Here is a 16,576-nt window from a genome sequence, read left to right as displayed (position 1 = left end):
ACAGTATCAGGTTTCCTGTCTCCCCTTTTTCTTTTCCCCTCTTCTTGTAAGAGTTTTCTATGAAAGCATCGATATCACGGGCACTTGTCGTTATCTCCTTTATAATTAAAGTTCTTTCGTAATTCTCCAGAAAAATTCACGACGCTGAAGATATTGAGGCATGCAAGCTCTGTGCCAAGCCGAAACTTTCGTTTGGTCTTTAATCCCTTGAAACATGTAAAATTCAGGTTGAAGCGACCTCGAGAAAAAAAAGCGCCAGGATTTAGGGGGGATCGCGCGAGAGTGGTAATACGATATACGTTAAACGGAAGTATTACGTTCTATAAGATCGCAGTATGTTCGTGATATAAACTTGACAGATAAAATAAGCTATTGGGTTTGAGAAATTTCTTTTTCGAAATATTACTCGCGTACGAAATATTCTCCTAATTTGTAGATATTTTCTGCACGCCGGAGAAAGGCTTTCGAAAATGTATTCCTTAATTGCATTACATTCGCGTGTAATAGTTATGTATTATATTTACGGAAGAAAAATAAAAATCCATTGTGAAAGATATACTGCACCCGTAAAATGTGAAGTAACAATTCAATTATATATATTCAATATATATTATTCAATAATTATATATACAGGGTGGTTGGTAATTGGCGGTATAAGCGGAAAGGGGGTGATTCTACGCGAAAAAAGAAGTCGAAAATATAGAATAAAAAATTGTTTTTTTTAATTTTTTCCATCGAGACAACGATCTACATTGAGATCCGTTATAACGTACCGCACGCGTACCGAGCTAAAATTCAAAGTCGATTTTCTCGAAAACAAAGCCTCAAACGAAAACTTTGTATTCCGTATTTTCAACTTCTTTTTTCGCGTAGAATCACCCCCTTTCCGCTTGTACCACCAGTTGCCAACCACCCTGTATATATATATATTGAAGTAATAATTTCAAGCTGATTCTTCTAGCATTGTTATTGTATCTTCCGCTTTTTGCTTCGATTCTTAAACGAAGATTAAAGATTAAAGTTTAAACTCACTAGGATACTAAACTGTTCACTGAATATTCTTGCAACATTCATCAGCATTGTTATACCTACAATGCCCTAATATATCACACTTGCTAATCTGGCAAATTTAGCTTCATCCTGTATAACCCAGAATTTTGTGTATTCAAAAGAAGGAAAGATAGTAATTGTTATAAATAAACCATTTGACACCGATGTCAAACTATATCGATGAAATAAAATAGTTTCGAGTATAAACAGTTAAAATAAAATATGAACGCATGGATATCGAATCTTCAAGTTATTGTGTTCCATAATATTATAAAATATGAATGCATCCTAAGACTCATAAGTAACAAAAAATTTGAATCTAATCTTTAAACTACATCGCAAAAGATTACTTCGTTCTAAAAATTATAAATAGAAGGGAAGCTTCCATATATCATTGCCAATAAAAAATTTGAAACATCGATGGAATTACACATGGTACAAGTAATCGGTAGCCGGACAAGCCACGTTAACAGACAACTACACGGTCATCTCTCTTCTCCATCCTCTGCAGCGATCGCGTCCAATTAATGGTGGAACAAAACGCGGCCAAATAGTCCAATTAACGCGTTCAATTAATCGACCGACTAAACGCAAAACTATTCAGCCTCCTGATCGTTCGAACGAATGGTTTCGGTAAACACGATTGTACGCGCGAGACAGGACTGTCACAAGAATTTGCCAGGCAAACGAACAATTGCACAGAGAAGATATCGTTGGTTTTCGATGTTAACGCACGAAAAGACAAGCTGGCGACGAATTCGAGGCCGAGAAAAATAAAAAACATAGTCGATTTGTTTCTCTTTTATCGGCGATCGATCATTATTATCGACATCCTAATAGTGAACTTGGACACCGAGCAGCACCATCGGATATTTCTTTTTGGCGTTGTAATTTACGAAGCATACTAGCATGGGAATAAAGTTGTCTTCGTCGAGACGAGGAATTGTCTGTGATCAACAGGCAGCAAGAAGCATACGTTCCTGCTCGTAGCAGCTTTGCTGATCTTATACAAAATGTGATATTTGGTAAGTTTGTAGAGATTTATAAGAAAACGATTAATCAGTTGAATACATTTACGAAAGGTAACGATTTATTGTGGAATATACAACGATGTTCATAATGTTATAGAAACATGATATTAAAATTGAAATTAGTTTTATTATTTATATCTACCATCTGTTTTGAGTTTTGTTTTTCGAAGCTTATTGAAAAAATTTTGATGAATTGTAGAGAATATTCAGAAAAGTTAGCAAAATATTTCATTCTGAGGAAAGAAAATGGAAGTTCAATGGACTATCCATCTTGATCTCTCTCATAACAATGATCACTATAATGAAATATAATGGATTTGGAGGAATTCCAGCATTGAAAATCTTCAACCTTGCGAACAATATATTAACTGGCATGGATACAAATGTCTTCGAATTTGACCATTATGTGGACGTCCAGCTAAAATAATTTTTGGTATCATGTGTTATGTATAGACTTTGTAGAATATAGAAATTGGTGCAATAAAGAAATGTGACGTATAAATACGTCGAGCGTAAAAAAAGCTATATAATGATGCGATTGCTCAGACTATAAGAAGTTTACATCGGGTAGTTAGAAGTTCTTTTTATGGTTCTTAGAAGTGAGCTGGCTGAACTTCCAGGCTCGAAAATCTTCAATTTCCGCTCAAGCATGGCAGAGATACATAGTACTATCGCAGACGATAAGTCATTAAACCCAAATGTTAAGGTAGCTCAACTCCTGCACAGCTTAACTCGCTTCAGCTAGACAAATCTGACCCTCGTTCTTTTTTATAACAATTTCTGTTTTTAGCCTCTTACAATCTCACCCCCTACTTCCGTTTTAAGCTTCTTTAATCAGGAAAAGTTAGAAGTTATATTAGAATGTTAACATGTCTCGTTCTGATACGTCCAAATCGGAAAACGTTCGTTTAGTTTGTTGACAACATTACAGTTTGTCTGGTTCTCTTCAGTGGCTTGGTAGTATTAGCAAAACAATTATATTCTACTTCTTCTATAGTGCAATCATATTACTATTACGTTACCTTGCAGCATCATTAGCTCTTGAGGTACTTTTCTTTGTGGCTATAAAATTGTTCTACCTCGAAGCAGCAAGTTTTTACGAAATTAAAGTGAAGAAATTTAGAATTGGGAGAGCGAACGTATCCATTTATTCAGATAGTTTTTACTTCGATTAAAAGGTTTCGGTTTAGAGTAAGTCGTCTAATATCTGTTTAAACGACATAGACTATCGATGTTCGTATAAAGTGTACGTTTACATTTTGTGACATAAAAATGGCGATGCCGTCGCTGTGTATTTAACGAGGCTGCTTAAGAATCTCCCTTCTATATTACTCCTGGGCTCGTCCAGATGAATTTTAGATGAAAGAATGTTTAGTAGGGAAAGATCAGAGGGGATAAAAATCCCGCTTCTACGTTTCTTCCCAAATTTTCTTCATTTTTTAATTTGTGGCCATTCTTACCTACCAACGATACATCCATAAAAACCTGCGTGTATCTACCTATATGTGTATTCATTCCGTTGCAGAGATTGCATCGTAATTTTTCAGGTTTTATTGTCCTGTCATATCGCTGTACTCCTGGGGGAAAACATTATAGTATTTCATGACGAATATCGGCAAGCTACAAAGAAAGTGCTGAGACGCTTGTAAATGTGTATCGACGAATATCTTGTCAATCACATATCAAATGAATCTGAAATTATTTTGATATCAATTCTAAGTGTAATGTAAGTGTTGCTATACATTTATTTCGGTGATTAAGATCCACAGTTCTCAACAGTTATAAATCTTAGAAAGAAATATTTGGAAAGTTGGGGTTAGGTTGGGCAAAGTTAGTTCCTTCTGTCGCCGTGTGTACTATTTTTGCTTGGTTATTTTTATTAGACACTGGATTGAAACAAAGCAGCTCTCGGGGAAACTTAATTTGGTTGAAGGATTTCTCTAACGAACAGGGAATGCGACTTGAAACGTCAATCGATTGATTTTATCGGTCGATTCAGGTCCTCTAAGCCGGCTAAAAAGTATCGTTCACGATATCCACGGGATTGGCCGGTGAAGCACGGGTTTGATTTAATTGACTTAGCCGATAACGTTGACGTCGTCAAGAGCATACATTCCTGTTTGTAAATATTGGAACATTTCCTGATCTCATATGAAGTGTAATACATGATCATTTCATACAGATTATGAAGGAAACGTTGAATTGGTTGGAATTATATTTCCGTGAAAGATTACGATTTAAAATACACAAAAAGGTTCGTAATATTACACAGACATAATACTTAATATTATATTATGTTATTAATTATATTATAATATCGCTATTATATTAAATAATATTTATATATAATTGTATTAATGATATCTATTATCTCCTTTGAGTTTTGGTTTTGAAACCTCACTGAGGAAATTTTTAATGAGACGCTTAGAAAGTTCAAATAAATCTGTAGAAATTCTGAATCTGGTTGAAAATTAGTCAAGTATAAAACTATAATGGCAAAGTATGAATCGGTCATGAGCAAATGTTAAATGTAACTGGAATCGCAAAGAATGAATAGCAGAACCACTGAAAGCTAAAGTATGAAATGTGTATCTATCAAAGAAACAAGAAATGAAGGTTACAGTGATTTTAACGAAGTAGAACACAGTACTATAAAGTGTGAAATCCGTTAAAAGAAGAAAGAAGAAAGAAAGATATTACAAAAATTCTAAAATTTACTATCTTGAGATCGTACAGTATTTTGTATCTATGAATGTTTGATTAACTAAATTAGTAAACCAGGAAATAAAGTTGCCCGATCTGGATTAACAGGAAGGTAACAAAACCGGTATCGATTTGAGGTTAGTTATCTGGTTATTATTGGGTTGGTAACTAAGTGATCGCGGAATTTGTCATTACCACCTAATGACAAAAGCCGCAATCACTTACTTACCAACCCAGTAATACACGACGATCACTCGCTAGAAAGTTCACTGTTCGCTTGGTAAAAATGTGAAACAAGTCCGCGTATCGGGTTATATTTTCATACGATATGTGTACTACATCGCGAAAGTCGGCCATGTTGCTTCGTTCCACTGCGTTTCATTGAAATTCCCACCCATGAAGGTGTTCCAGCTGAAAACGAAGCAAAAGGCGAAAGGATAGGAAGATACTGGAAAAGAAGAATTTTAATTTTTCCAGTAGAAAGTTGAAAATAAATGGAAATCCATGGAACCTGATATTTAATGTTAAAAAAAATGTCATATCAAGTAGTCCGATGCTTATGGGCCGCCGTTATACTAAATTAGATATAATCAGGTGAACAGACAATATTCAAAGAAAGGAAAAACGTATGTATACGAGACACGAATATAAAAGATATCCAGTTACACTGACATACACATGTACAAAAAGCTATAGAAAACGAATGGTATACATTGGCGTGTATGCGTGTGCAGAAAGCAGAGGGCGCGTATCGATAAATACGTACGCGAACACACATGTATAGACACAGAAAGGCCGAAGGGTAAATAGGCAAACACACGCACACACGTAAATACACATAGGCGCGGAAGCAAGCAAAGCGCTATTATGAAATCCATTGAACATAATATTGGTAAATTATGGGTTTCCATTTGCGGTGGAGCAAACAGGTCGAATTGGACAAATGTCGTGAAGGACTATGCCATTGCTGCAGCAAGGAATCGATCAGACGACTCGACATTACGACACGCGTAAAACAGTCAAGTTCAAACGGTGAAATCGTGGAAACTTGTCCGTAGATGGAGAGCAACGCCAAGTTAGACAAACCCCCATAGTCCTTATAATTGGACGAACAAAACGAAATTCCTATGGAATTACACAAATGTTTCACAGCTGAAATGGCTTTTTGTCCTTTCTCTTGTTTCACGATGGGTGTCGCGTCAAATTTCGTGCCGCATTTTTCTCTGTTGACATTTGTTCCCTTAGCGCGTCAGAGCACGCGCGTGAAATATCTTTTTTAAGGGAAGAATGGAAAATGTAAAACAGAGGGGGGACGTGTCTGGTGTTCGGTAACGATAAATCACCGAAAGAAAAAAGAAGGAAAATTATAAAGTTTCTCTGCAACGGAATTTCGATTTTACTGAATTTTTACTCCCACAGATAGATAGGTGTTCCGTACTGTAATTCATCGTAACGATAATTGTTTATCATTTAGTAGATTTAGTAAGTTACAATTTAATTGATTGCAGTATGGCAACGGTGCAATGACTGATAGCGGTCGAGTGTTATTTTTACGAGCAAAACGATGAAGTTTCAACTATATTCTCGATATACAGTGGCACACGAAAGTATTCGAACACTTACATATACAAACTTGAATGACCGAAATAATGTACGTTAAAGTAATTTGCTTAGACAAGCAGATGTCAGTAGGACGATGGAAGTTTTGAGGTTATGTCAGCAAAATTTGAAAAGGATTCAACAACGTAGGTGGGAACTGATACATTTATTAGAAACACGCATTGTAAGTGACTGACAGAAGTATTTGAACGCTACATATATTATTAAATTATTTAATATTAATATTTTGTTGCACCACCTTTAGCAGCGATAGTGTGTCTCAATCGACGTTCCATACTGTAAACCAATGATTTTGTAAAACTACACTCAACGGAGTTCCATATTTCTATAATTTTATCTTTCAATACTTGCTTTGAGGTTATCTGAAATTTATTTTATCTTTTTCCGATTTCAGCCCACAAATTTTCAATCGGATTTATGTCTGGACTTTGCGGTGGAGTAATTAGCATGCGTGGTGTGTTATATACGATCCATTCTTTCGCAATTCTAGCAGTATGCTTAGGATCATTATCTTGTTGGAAGTGGAAATCTTTCAATAATCCTAATTTACGGACACTTTCTTTAAGGTTATTTTTTAAAATATTGAAAAATATTTAAAAGTCAATCTTTTTTTATGATTTACCGTATTAATGTGTGGCTTATTTCGCAGTACTCTGCCTTGGAAATCATTGTTTCGTAAGATTCGTCGACATAATTCCCGGTGAAGTTCTTTATGAAATACATCAGCTACCATACTTTGCGAGTCGAGGAGCGGATGAAGTAGGATTTTTTTCTAATTCGCGAATGATAACTTTCTCCTCTCTTCCAGACAATTTCTGTGGCCGACCTGATCGAGCTTTGTTTGCAAGTGTTTTCTCATTCTTTCACTTTTTTATGATATAATATATCGTGGACTTACTTCTGTTTACAATTCTGGTAATCTCGTTATATGATCTGCCGTTCTCCTGTAATCGGATATTATTTCTCCTTCACACTTTTTTGTTTCAGACTTTTTGGTATTCATTTTAAATACTATTCTGCACACTTTTACGTTACTGTTATTGAAGCGACATGATAACATCAAGTGAACGTACCAATATTTTCATTTAGCAATAATGTTTACATTCGGTGCAAAGGAAGATGAAAAACTATCAGCAGTGTTACAGCGTTCGAATTCTTCTGTGAGACACTTATCATGAATATTTCTAATGACTGTATCATAACTCCTATCTATATTATTGAATCGTTTTCAAATTTTACTGATGTAATCTTGACACTTTCCCGTCACTATGGATACCAAATTGTTTTAACAAATTAGTTTAGTACATCTTGTTTTATTAATTGAAATTTGTAGGTGTAAGCTTTTGAATATTTTCGTGAGTCACTGTATATTGTTTCACCTCTTTTATTCTAGTTCTTTTACTTCAACCATCTTTCATCGGATTTCATTACAAAAAAGAAGAAATATTTCATCAGTTTTATTAACTCGTTCCAGTGCCATTTAACTCGACGAGACTCGGGTCCAAACGGTAGGCGTCAAAGCGTAGTAAACAAACCAGCCAGATGCTCTAGAACAGTCACAATATTTTTTTTTTTTTTTATTATTTAATTTGTACTTTACAATTTGTCCAGCTGGACATTTGGTAAATTTTTCTAACTTAATTGCAAAATAATATGTGAATGGCTGCCCCCAGTGAGATACCATCTTCCAGTTGGACTATTTTTTTTCTTTTAGTGAGGTCAGTTGGGTGTTTTCTTTTTAGTCAACAGTCACAATATGAGCCGAAATGTAAATACCTATGATATGGTCAGTTTTACGCGATACTGCTGTTGTGGAAGTAAACTCTAATCCTTTTTCTTTTTATGGATATTATAAATATATTATATTTTGTAATAGATAACAGTTTCTAAATTACATTTCATGAGTAAACAATACTTCAATGGAAATTCAAGCGTCTTCAAATGTGATTTTTTCCTAAGGAATGCAATAATACTACACCTGCAAGTAAATAGCATATTATAAACAAAAAATTCAATTATAAGAAATGTTCACCTTGAATCAGTATCTAATAAGAAAATATTTACAACTCTAAAATACCTCCATGATGCTTCCTAAAACACTCTGGCAGATGTAAAACTATCTGTTCACGAGCCTGACTCGTGATATTCATGTTTGGGCCAAGATTTTCATCACAAGTCAAACTTGTTAATACTGGAACTACCACACCAATCCAATTGATTGATTTTACAATTTTATTTTAAAATTCCTACTTCATGTTATATTTTTTCCCCCAATGATGTAATGACTTTCGCAACGATAACTAAAAGAATAATATAATGAATTTTATTTTGTTTTTTATTTATTCAAACTGAAGATAATTTTACATCAAGGCTACTTATACCAATACCAATCAAAATGACTGGTACTTGTCAAAGTGTAAAAGGGTCCTGCAATCTGTTCATCGAACCCCAATTAACCAGTTTCCTCGTTTCGTACAACCTGCCACACGTTTTTAAAATTTGTACTGTGTATCATTCGATATGATGCTATCAGTTATCAGGAAAATTCCGGATCGATCGCTAGATCGCTAAATGCTAACGTTAGAAATACCACACCAGTCAAAACGACTGGTTCTACAATTTTATAAATGTGTCAACTTTCGTTTAGGGATTATGGTCCCAGATGGATTAATATACCAAAAATGTACTACATATATTGGGATATGTATAATCTTGTGTGCTAGACTAGATTGGCCGCGTAGTAATGACACACGTATGCGAATATGAGTGTGCGGAAGTATGTGTGTGCGCGGCGTCTCGAAAAACAGATGAATACAACTGTTCCGTTGGCAGTGTGGTACGGAAGATGGCGACTGAAAGAAAGTGCCGAGACGCGTGCGAATTTATATCGACGAAAATCCTGAAAATCGTTTATTAAATAAATCTATAACTATTTTAATTTGAATTCTAAGTGTAACCTTAGTGTTCCTTTACATTTATTTCGGTAATTAAAGTTCACAATTCTCAACAATATAACAAGGAATTCTTTCCGTAAGAAAGTAATAAATCGATAAATATAAAAATATTCTATTATTACGTATTTTTTTAAAGACCAGTCATTTTCACTGGTTTTGGTAGAAATAGCTTCGTGTTAACTATCGGTAGTTGTAGTGTTAAAGCACAGGAAGAGGTTAAGACCGTTTAAAATTCCGCGTAAACCTCCAATTTGATATTTTGTCTGCAAATCAAACAAAATAGTGCGATCTTTTAATATTGGTAATATTTCGATAAAAAAATACGTCCAGTGTTTCGTGTGAAATTTTGGTGGTTCGTCGTTATCGATATCGTAGTAACAATTTTCCACGATGAAGCGAAAACCAATAGCAGGTGGAAGATCGAGAGCATCGACGCAGTGAGAATCGCGCTTGAAAATGGGTGGCCATGCGCAAAAACCAAAGCGTCGAGTATAAATAAAGGAAAATGAAAGCAACGTACAGCTACGATACGCAAATATGAATGCCAAACATTGCCGGAGCGCAGCACGAAAACTCGACGTGGCTGCAAAATAATTAGTTTCAGAGAAGCTTCGATAGAACGCGAAGTGTATATTCTGTCGACACGACGCGATAACTTCGACTTTTAGATAATTAATTTTCCATTCGCCAATATCAACTTTCATAAAAAGTCCTATCAGTGAATCACGTCGATTTTTCATCGTATATCGGTCGAAATAATCGGCAAAGTTCTGATAAAATGATCATCGATTACCAAAGTTCTAAGCGAAAGTCGATAAAGCAGTTTGAAAAGTAAGGTTATGGTGCAATTTCGAACTGATGTTATCTTAATATTGAGATGTCATAGGACGAACAAGGATTGATTTCTTAAGCGAAATAAAATCATATTAAAATTCACAGTTCTTTCAAATGTTTGTAATCTACGCTTTAGTTTTCAGGGAAATTAATTTCGAAAGTGTGTATACGCTTTTATAAGAAATAATTGAATTGAAGAAAACAGGAGGAAAAACGTTATCAATTAAGTATCTTATCTATATAGGTGAACAATTTTTCAAAAACAATTTTCTTCAAAATTAAGCCTTACATGAGAAAATCGTATCCTACACTTTTCATCTATTGAGTTGGCAACTAAGTGATTGCGGATTTTGTCGATACCACCTAAAGACAAAATCCGCAATCACTTAATAGCCAACTCAACAGAAGATGGCGAGACAAAGAGAGTGCTGAGATGCGTGCAAATGTGTATCCACGAATATCTTGTCAATCACATATCAAATGAATCTGAAACTATTTTGATATCAATTCTAGGTGTAATGTAAGCGTTGCTATACATTTATTTTGGCGATTAAGATCCACAATTCTTAACAGTTATGAATCTTAAAAAGAAATATTTCAAAAGTTGGAGCAAAGTTGGTTTCTTCTGTCGTTGTGTCTATTGGGTTGGCAACTAAGTGACTGCGAATTTTGTCGATACCACCTAAAGACAAAATCCGCAATCACTTAGTAGCCAACTCAACAGAAGATGGCGAGACAAAGAGAGTGCTGAGATGCGTGCAAATGTGTATCCACGAATATCTTGTCAATCACATATCAAATGAATCTGAAACTATTTTGATATCAATTCTAAGTGTAATGTAAGTGTTGCTATACATTTATTTTGGCGATTAAGATCCACAATTCTTAACAGTTATGAATCTTAAAAAGAAATATTTCAAAAGTTGGGGCAAAGTTGGTTTCTTCTGTCGTTGTGTCTATTGGATTGGCAACTAAGTGACTGCGAATTTTATCAGTAGGTAGTATTGACAAAACCCGCAATCACTTAGTTCCCAGCCCAATATATTCGAAAATACCTTCCATCGAGCATAATTACGCTCTCAATAGATTTAATTACGTTCTAATTTCATGCAATCGCAAGCGCGTGTCTCGAATTTATAAACAAATCGATGGAAGAGTTTCATATCGTTTGCGGTGCCGACCGGATGGCTGGACAGCACCGAGTTTGAATGGCATTTCCACCGTGGACACGTGATGCTTTTAGTGAAACTAGCTACACACAAAACGATACAAATGAGCTGATTTAACACGGCGGCATTAATCGTCGGCTGGTTAAGCGATTCGAATACTCTGAACCCCTCGTTAGCCTAAAAAGTGGTACACGTTACGATTAATAACCTTTGCACTTCTATGTCGAGTGTGACTCGACGTCAGTTTTTATCTCAGCAGCTCCTTTGTCGAGTCCCAGCTTTTTTTGTGAAACGTGCAAAAGAAAAGCTGCATTGCATCCCAGAAATTGTTTCAAGATATATCATACATTTAAAAATTACAAAATACAACAATAGTGTGAATAAAACTGGCATTTAAGTAAATTTGTTTCTTCATTTTATTTATTTAAATTGTCTTGCTTTTTAGTTAAAGTAAATTTCAAATAAAACACTTAAAAGCGTTGGGAGATGCTGCTAACGAAATTGAAATAAAATTCCCAGTGCAAAGGGTTAAGGACCCCACGTTAGTCTAAAAAATGGTACACGTGTCGAGTAAATTGGTCGCAATTGCTTCTCAATCTAATTATTGGGTTGGCAACTAAGTGATTGCGGATTTGCCGGATTTGCCAATACCACCAAATGACAAAAGCCGCAACCACTTAGTTGCCAATAAAAAAGAAGCAACAGAGAACTTTTCTTGTAAATTGTCATAGTTGGAACCTAAACTTGTTTGTCACATATGAGGATAGAAGTAATCAATAGACAAAATGTACAAAGGTTCATCTATCGTTTATATCCGTCGAATGATCTGATTCGCGGAAGATCTTTCTCAGAACGCAGATATCGAAGCACTTGCTGCTTTGCAGACCAATTGTTTAAGGTGGAAAACAAGCTGCCTTTATCTGCCAGATTCATCTACAGAGTGACTTCTCTTGAAAGAAGGCTTCCATGAATCAATTACACGAATAGAAGCATGAAACCTTTTCGACGAAAAAGAACAGCCAATTCATTCTTCCTCCAATCGTGCACTAATCAAATGGTATAACTGCCCAATAAAAACTTGCAACGTCCACATATACATATACATATAACCAGCATCAGAAACCGAAATATTGGATTGACAACTAATTGATTGTGGATTCTCTCAATACCACCTAATGGCAAAGTCCGCAATCACTTAGTTGCCATAGAAAGTCCCAATAGAAAATAAAATCCAGGCTTTATGAGCACCCTTGACAAAACAAGAATCAGTTCATCGTCCCCTCTGCAATATACCAATCAAGCTATGTATATTTCAATAATAAAAGCTAAGACTATCAAACGAATTACCGAAATGCCATCCATAGAAACCAAGACAGCCCAATATTGGGTTGGCATATTCCTGAGGGAGCATTGAACTGATTCTTGCTTTGCCAAGGGTGCTCATAAAGTGTGGTTTTTACTTTCTATTAGGTTGGCAACTAAGTGATTGCGGATTCTCTCAATACCATCCAATGGCAAAGTCTGCAATCACTTAATTTCCAACTCAATAGAAAGTAAAAGCCTTTATGAGCTCCCTTGACAAAACGAGAATCAGTTCATCGTTCCCTCTGCAATGTACCAATCAAGCTATGTATATTTCAGCAATAAAAGCTAAGACTATCAAACGAATTACCGAAATGCCATCCATAGAAACCAAGACAGCCCAATATTGGGTTGGCATATTCCTGAGGGAGCATTGAACTGATTCTTGCTTTGCCAAGGGTGCTCATAAAGTGTGGTTTTTACTTTCTATTAGGTTGGCAACTAAGTGATTGCGGATTCTCTCAATACCATCCAATGGCAAAGTCTGCAATCACTTAATTTCCAACTCAATAGAAAGTAAAAGCCTTTATGAGCTCCCTTGACAAAATGAGAATCAGTTCATCGTTCCCTCTGCAATATACCAATCAAACTATTTATATTTCGGCAATAAAAGCTAAGACTATCAAACGAATTACCGAAATGCCATCCGTAGCAATCAAGACACCCCAAGTCAACGATCCCAATTACAGCATCGAAGCTACCGCTTCCTGCTTATCGTCGGCCGACAAGTAATAGCCCTAGACACCGTGTACATGGCACATGTGCGCGCGCACTCGTCAATGCATAATGCATATAACAGAGCGATACGATGGCAGACAGTGGCTTAACCCGGTGTCTGGTCAGAAGGTTTGCATCGTGATGTCGTGGCTGCTTGTTCTCTCGCTGGTCATACCAACATCCTTGTCGTCGTCGCCAGACGTGGTGACGTGTAGGCAAAGCAACGACTACACGATCTGCCGTGAGGAGGATGTTCTCGTGAACGTCAGCCAACACGGGGAAGCGAACAGCTTGAGCATCCACGATCTGAGTCTAATCGAGGTACGTGAGGACGCGTTCGAGAACTTGACGGCAACCAGCTTGAGCCTGGGTCACGGTAACCGAATTTCCACACTAACGAAGCTGTCGTTTCGTGGATTGGCGGATTTGGAGGAGCTGCACCTGGACAACAACCGAGTCAGCCTGAAACCTTATCTGTTCTCCGAGCTGAAGAAGCTGAAGGCTCTCTATCTGAGCTTCAATCGGATCGATCACATACCCAAACATGCATTCGATGGATTGCCCTATCTGAAGTGGTTGTTCCTCAGATACAATCGCTTAACATCCATCGAGCAAGACACTTTCGTTGACCTGACCGATCTGTTGCAGTTTCTTAGGCTGGATAACAACAGGATCGGCAAGATTGTGCCCGGCAGCTTCGAGAAGCTACACGAACTCACTCATTTGCATTTGGAATATAATCTTATAAGCAAGATCCTACCTGGCACGTTTCGTGGACTGAAAGCATTGACCGCTCTGTTTCTCGATTACAATTCACTGACCAACATTTTCAAAGCAGATTTTGACGACCTTGACTCGTTGCAGATGCTGAACCTTCAGTTTAACGAGATTGCTGATATAGAACCTGGGTCCTTCGACAATCTGTCTAGCTTGAGAAAACTGAACTTGAGGAGGAACAAACTGACTCATATTACCGTCGGAATCTTTGACAAACTGGCGAAATTGTACGATCTAGATTTGTCTTACAATTTCATTGACATCGTGGATCCTGCAGCTTTCAGCAGTGGCAATATAGAGTCGTTCCATTTCATTCATAACAATCTCACTGACATCAACGAAAACGTCGTTGGATTGTCTTCTTCCACCATAATATACTCATAAACCTGACACTATAAACAAATCAATAAATGTGTGCGGGTCGTTTAATTCAGTGGTACGTGATCCAGAGGAACTCGAATGGAAATTCAGGCGATAACCGTTCTAAACGTTCCTAGAAAAGCATAAACAAGTGAAGCAGCAAGCTGACATTCGAAAGATCAGGATCGACCTTGCAGTTAACCACATTACAGAAGCGACTGAATGGAAGGCCTGCAGGTCCCAAGTTTCACAAATTCAGTGCACTTTCAGTTATCTTACGTCACTCGGATGGCTAAACGATCATCAAGAGTGTGGATGTCGGCTGAACTAAGAATTTACCAGTAGCCTTCTGTCACTGACTAGTTGGAACATCGCTGGAACTTGGACTGGATTCCCTGTCGATTTTACGCTAACATTTAATTGGAAAATATCAGGAAAGTTAACGGTTCTACGTGCAACCACGTTCTTGAGAATTCTATTCGATGAGATTGAGGAAATAAATTGGACAAAGTGGAAGAAACATCGTTGAATTGGTGTTCATCGTGGTTCTTCAGTTTGTAAGAGGGTGCAGAACGTTCGTGAAATTCGTGGCTCGTGTAAATCCCTTTCGAACGAAGATCAAATGTTTGTGAAGCAAAGAGAAGGCTCCTGTCGCCAAATTTGCCAAAGTCTTAAAATCATATCCTCTAAATGGCATTCGAATTTCGCTCTTATCGACTGAGTCTCTGGCTGGAGACACGATTCTAAGTTTGCTTTAGGTACTACTGGGTCGGCAACTAAGTGATTGCGGATTTTACCATTACCACCTAATGACAAAATCCGCATTCACTTAGTTGCCAACCCAATATAAATGCAGATTTCGAAATGGGAATTTTACTTTAATCTCGTTGATAGAAGATCTATGGATCTTCCAAGATGGAATTTCGTGTCGTTGATAGATTTATTCTTCTTTTTTCTACTTTCTCGATTTTTCTTTTTTTCTCTTTTAATTTTGAAAGAATGATTTCTCAGAAGATTTGGACGATTGACGCGTGAAAATTCAGATATAATCGAGTGAAACCTGTTCATCTGCTGACAGAGTGGAAATTGAGACTCTAGAAATTCCTAAGTGAACAAGTGTCGCCTCGTTGCCACGGTATAATAATTAATGGTAGCATTTAGTTTCTGGAATTAGAGCTGTCCAAACCACCTAAAACGCTTCAATTACATGAGCTGCTAATTTAGTCGCGAATGGATATTTCTTTTAATTCGTTGCTACTGATTTTGCGACAAGCTTAATACTTAACCTTTTGGGCCCTGCGTTGTCCGACGTTAAGCGTGCGCCATAGACGGCCTACTCTTTACGAAGAAGCACACCGTGGGCTGTGTATTTTTGACGAAAGAGCTCAAGTTGAGCAGACTGAATTTTCATTGCACGATATATCGACTGTAACTAAAATAAATTATGTAATGGCATGAAAAGCCTTAATAACCATTTATTTCATTAAGCAATAATAACATGAGCAATATCAAAGTTTGAAATTATATCTGTTAAATTAAAAATTTAATAATTTTGTATTGTATGGTAGATCTGAAAGCAGGGTTCAATACATAAGCCAAGGTTACATTTTTTGCATTCGTAACGCGAGTCAGTTCTGCGATTATGTTCAGTGCAAACAACGCATCTTCGTCGCGTAGAATGTTTATTATTTTCTTTAGTTCCGCAGGATGTAGGGAGATGTCTCTCCGTTAACCGAAATGGAAGGTCGTTCGAACGAACTCTTCCTCCTTTAGCCTCTACTCTGCGTGGCGGGTATTTTTGCAAAATATCTTTTATGAGAAGCAGATAAAAGTTTTCAAATGTTCTAGTTTTATTATTAGCACTATTGTAAAGAATATATGCGTTATATATAGCGAGGTCTATGAGGTGGAAAAAATTTGTTATACCATTTTGTGCTTTTTCGAACGCAGCGAAGTGAGCTCATATCGATTTTATCGACTGCGCCCATCAAGGCATTGT

The 16,576-nt window shown here is 36.6% G+C and overlaps 2 protein-coding genes across 6 annotated transcripts in view; both read left to right on the top strand.

Moving 5' to 3' along the window:
• The window catches only part of Btk29A (tyrosine-protein kinase Btk29A), a 346,914-nt gene that overhangs the window by 282,658 nt on the left and 47,680 nt on the right, over nt 1–16,576 (top strand). The window lies entirely within an intron of this gene.
• LOC138189121 (insulin-like growth factor-binding protein complex acid labile subunit) lies at nt 8,428–15,372 on the top strand. The gene is made up of 2 exons (XM_069131284.1): nt 8,428–11,031; nt 13,376–15,372. Exon 2 carries the CDS (start codon nt 13,483–13,485, stop codon nt 14,599–14,601), a length of 1,119 nt encoding a protein of 372 aa, XP_068987385.1. The 5' UTR covers nt 8,428–11,031; nt 13,376–13,482; the 3' UTR covers nt 14,602–15,372.

Source organism: Bombus flavifrons, chromosome 18 (genome assembly GCF_040668555.2).
Source record: "Bombus flavifrons isolate JBK064 chromosome 18, iyBomFlav1_principal, whole genome shotgun sequence".
In the NCBI taxonomy this organism is placed as follows: Eukaryota; Metazoa; Arthropoda; class Insecta; order Hymenoptera; family Apidae; genus Bombus; species Bombus flavifrons.
Note: the sequence above shows the minus strand (reverse complement) of the source record. Positions and strands in the feature narration are given on the sequence as shown.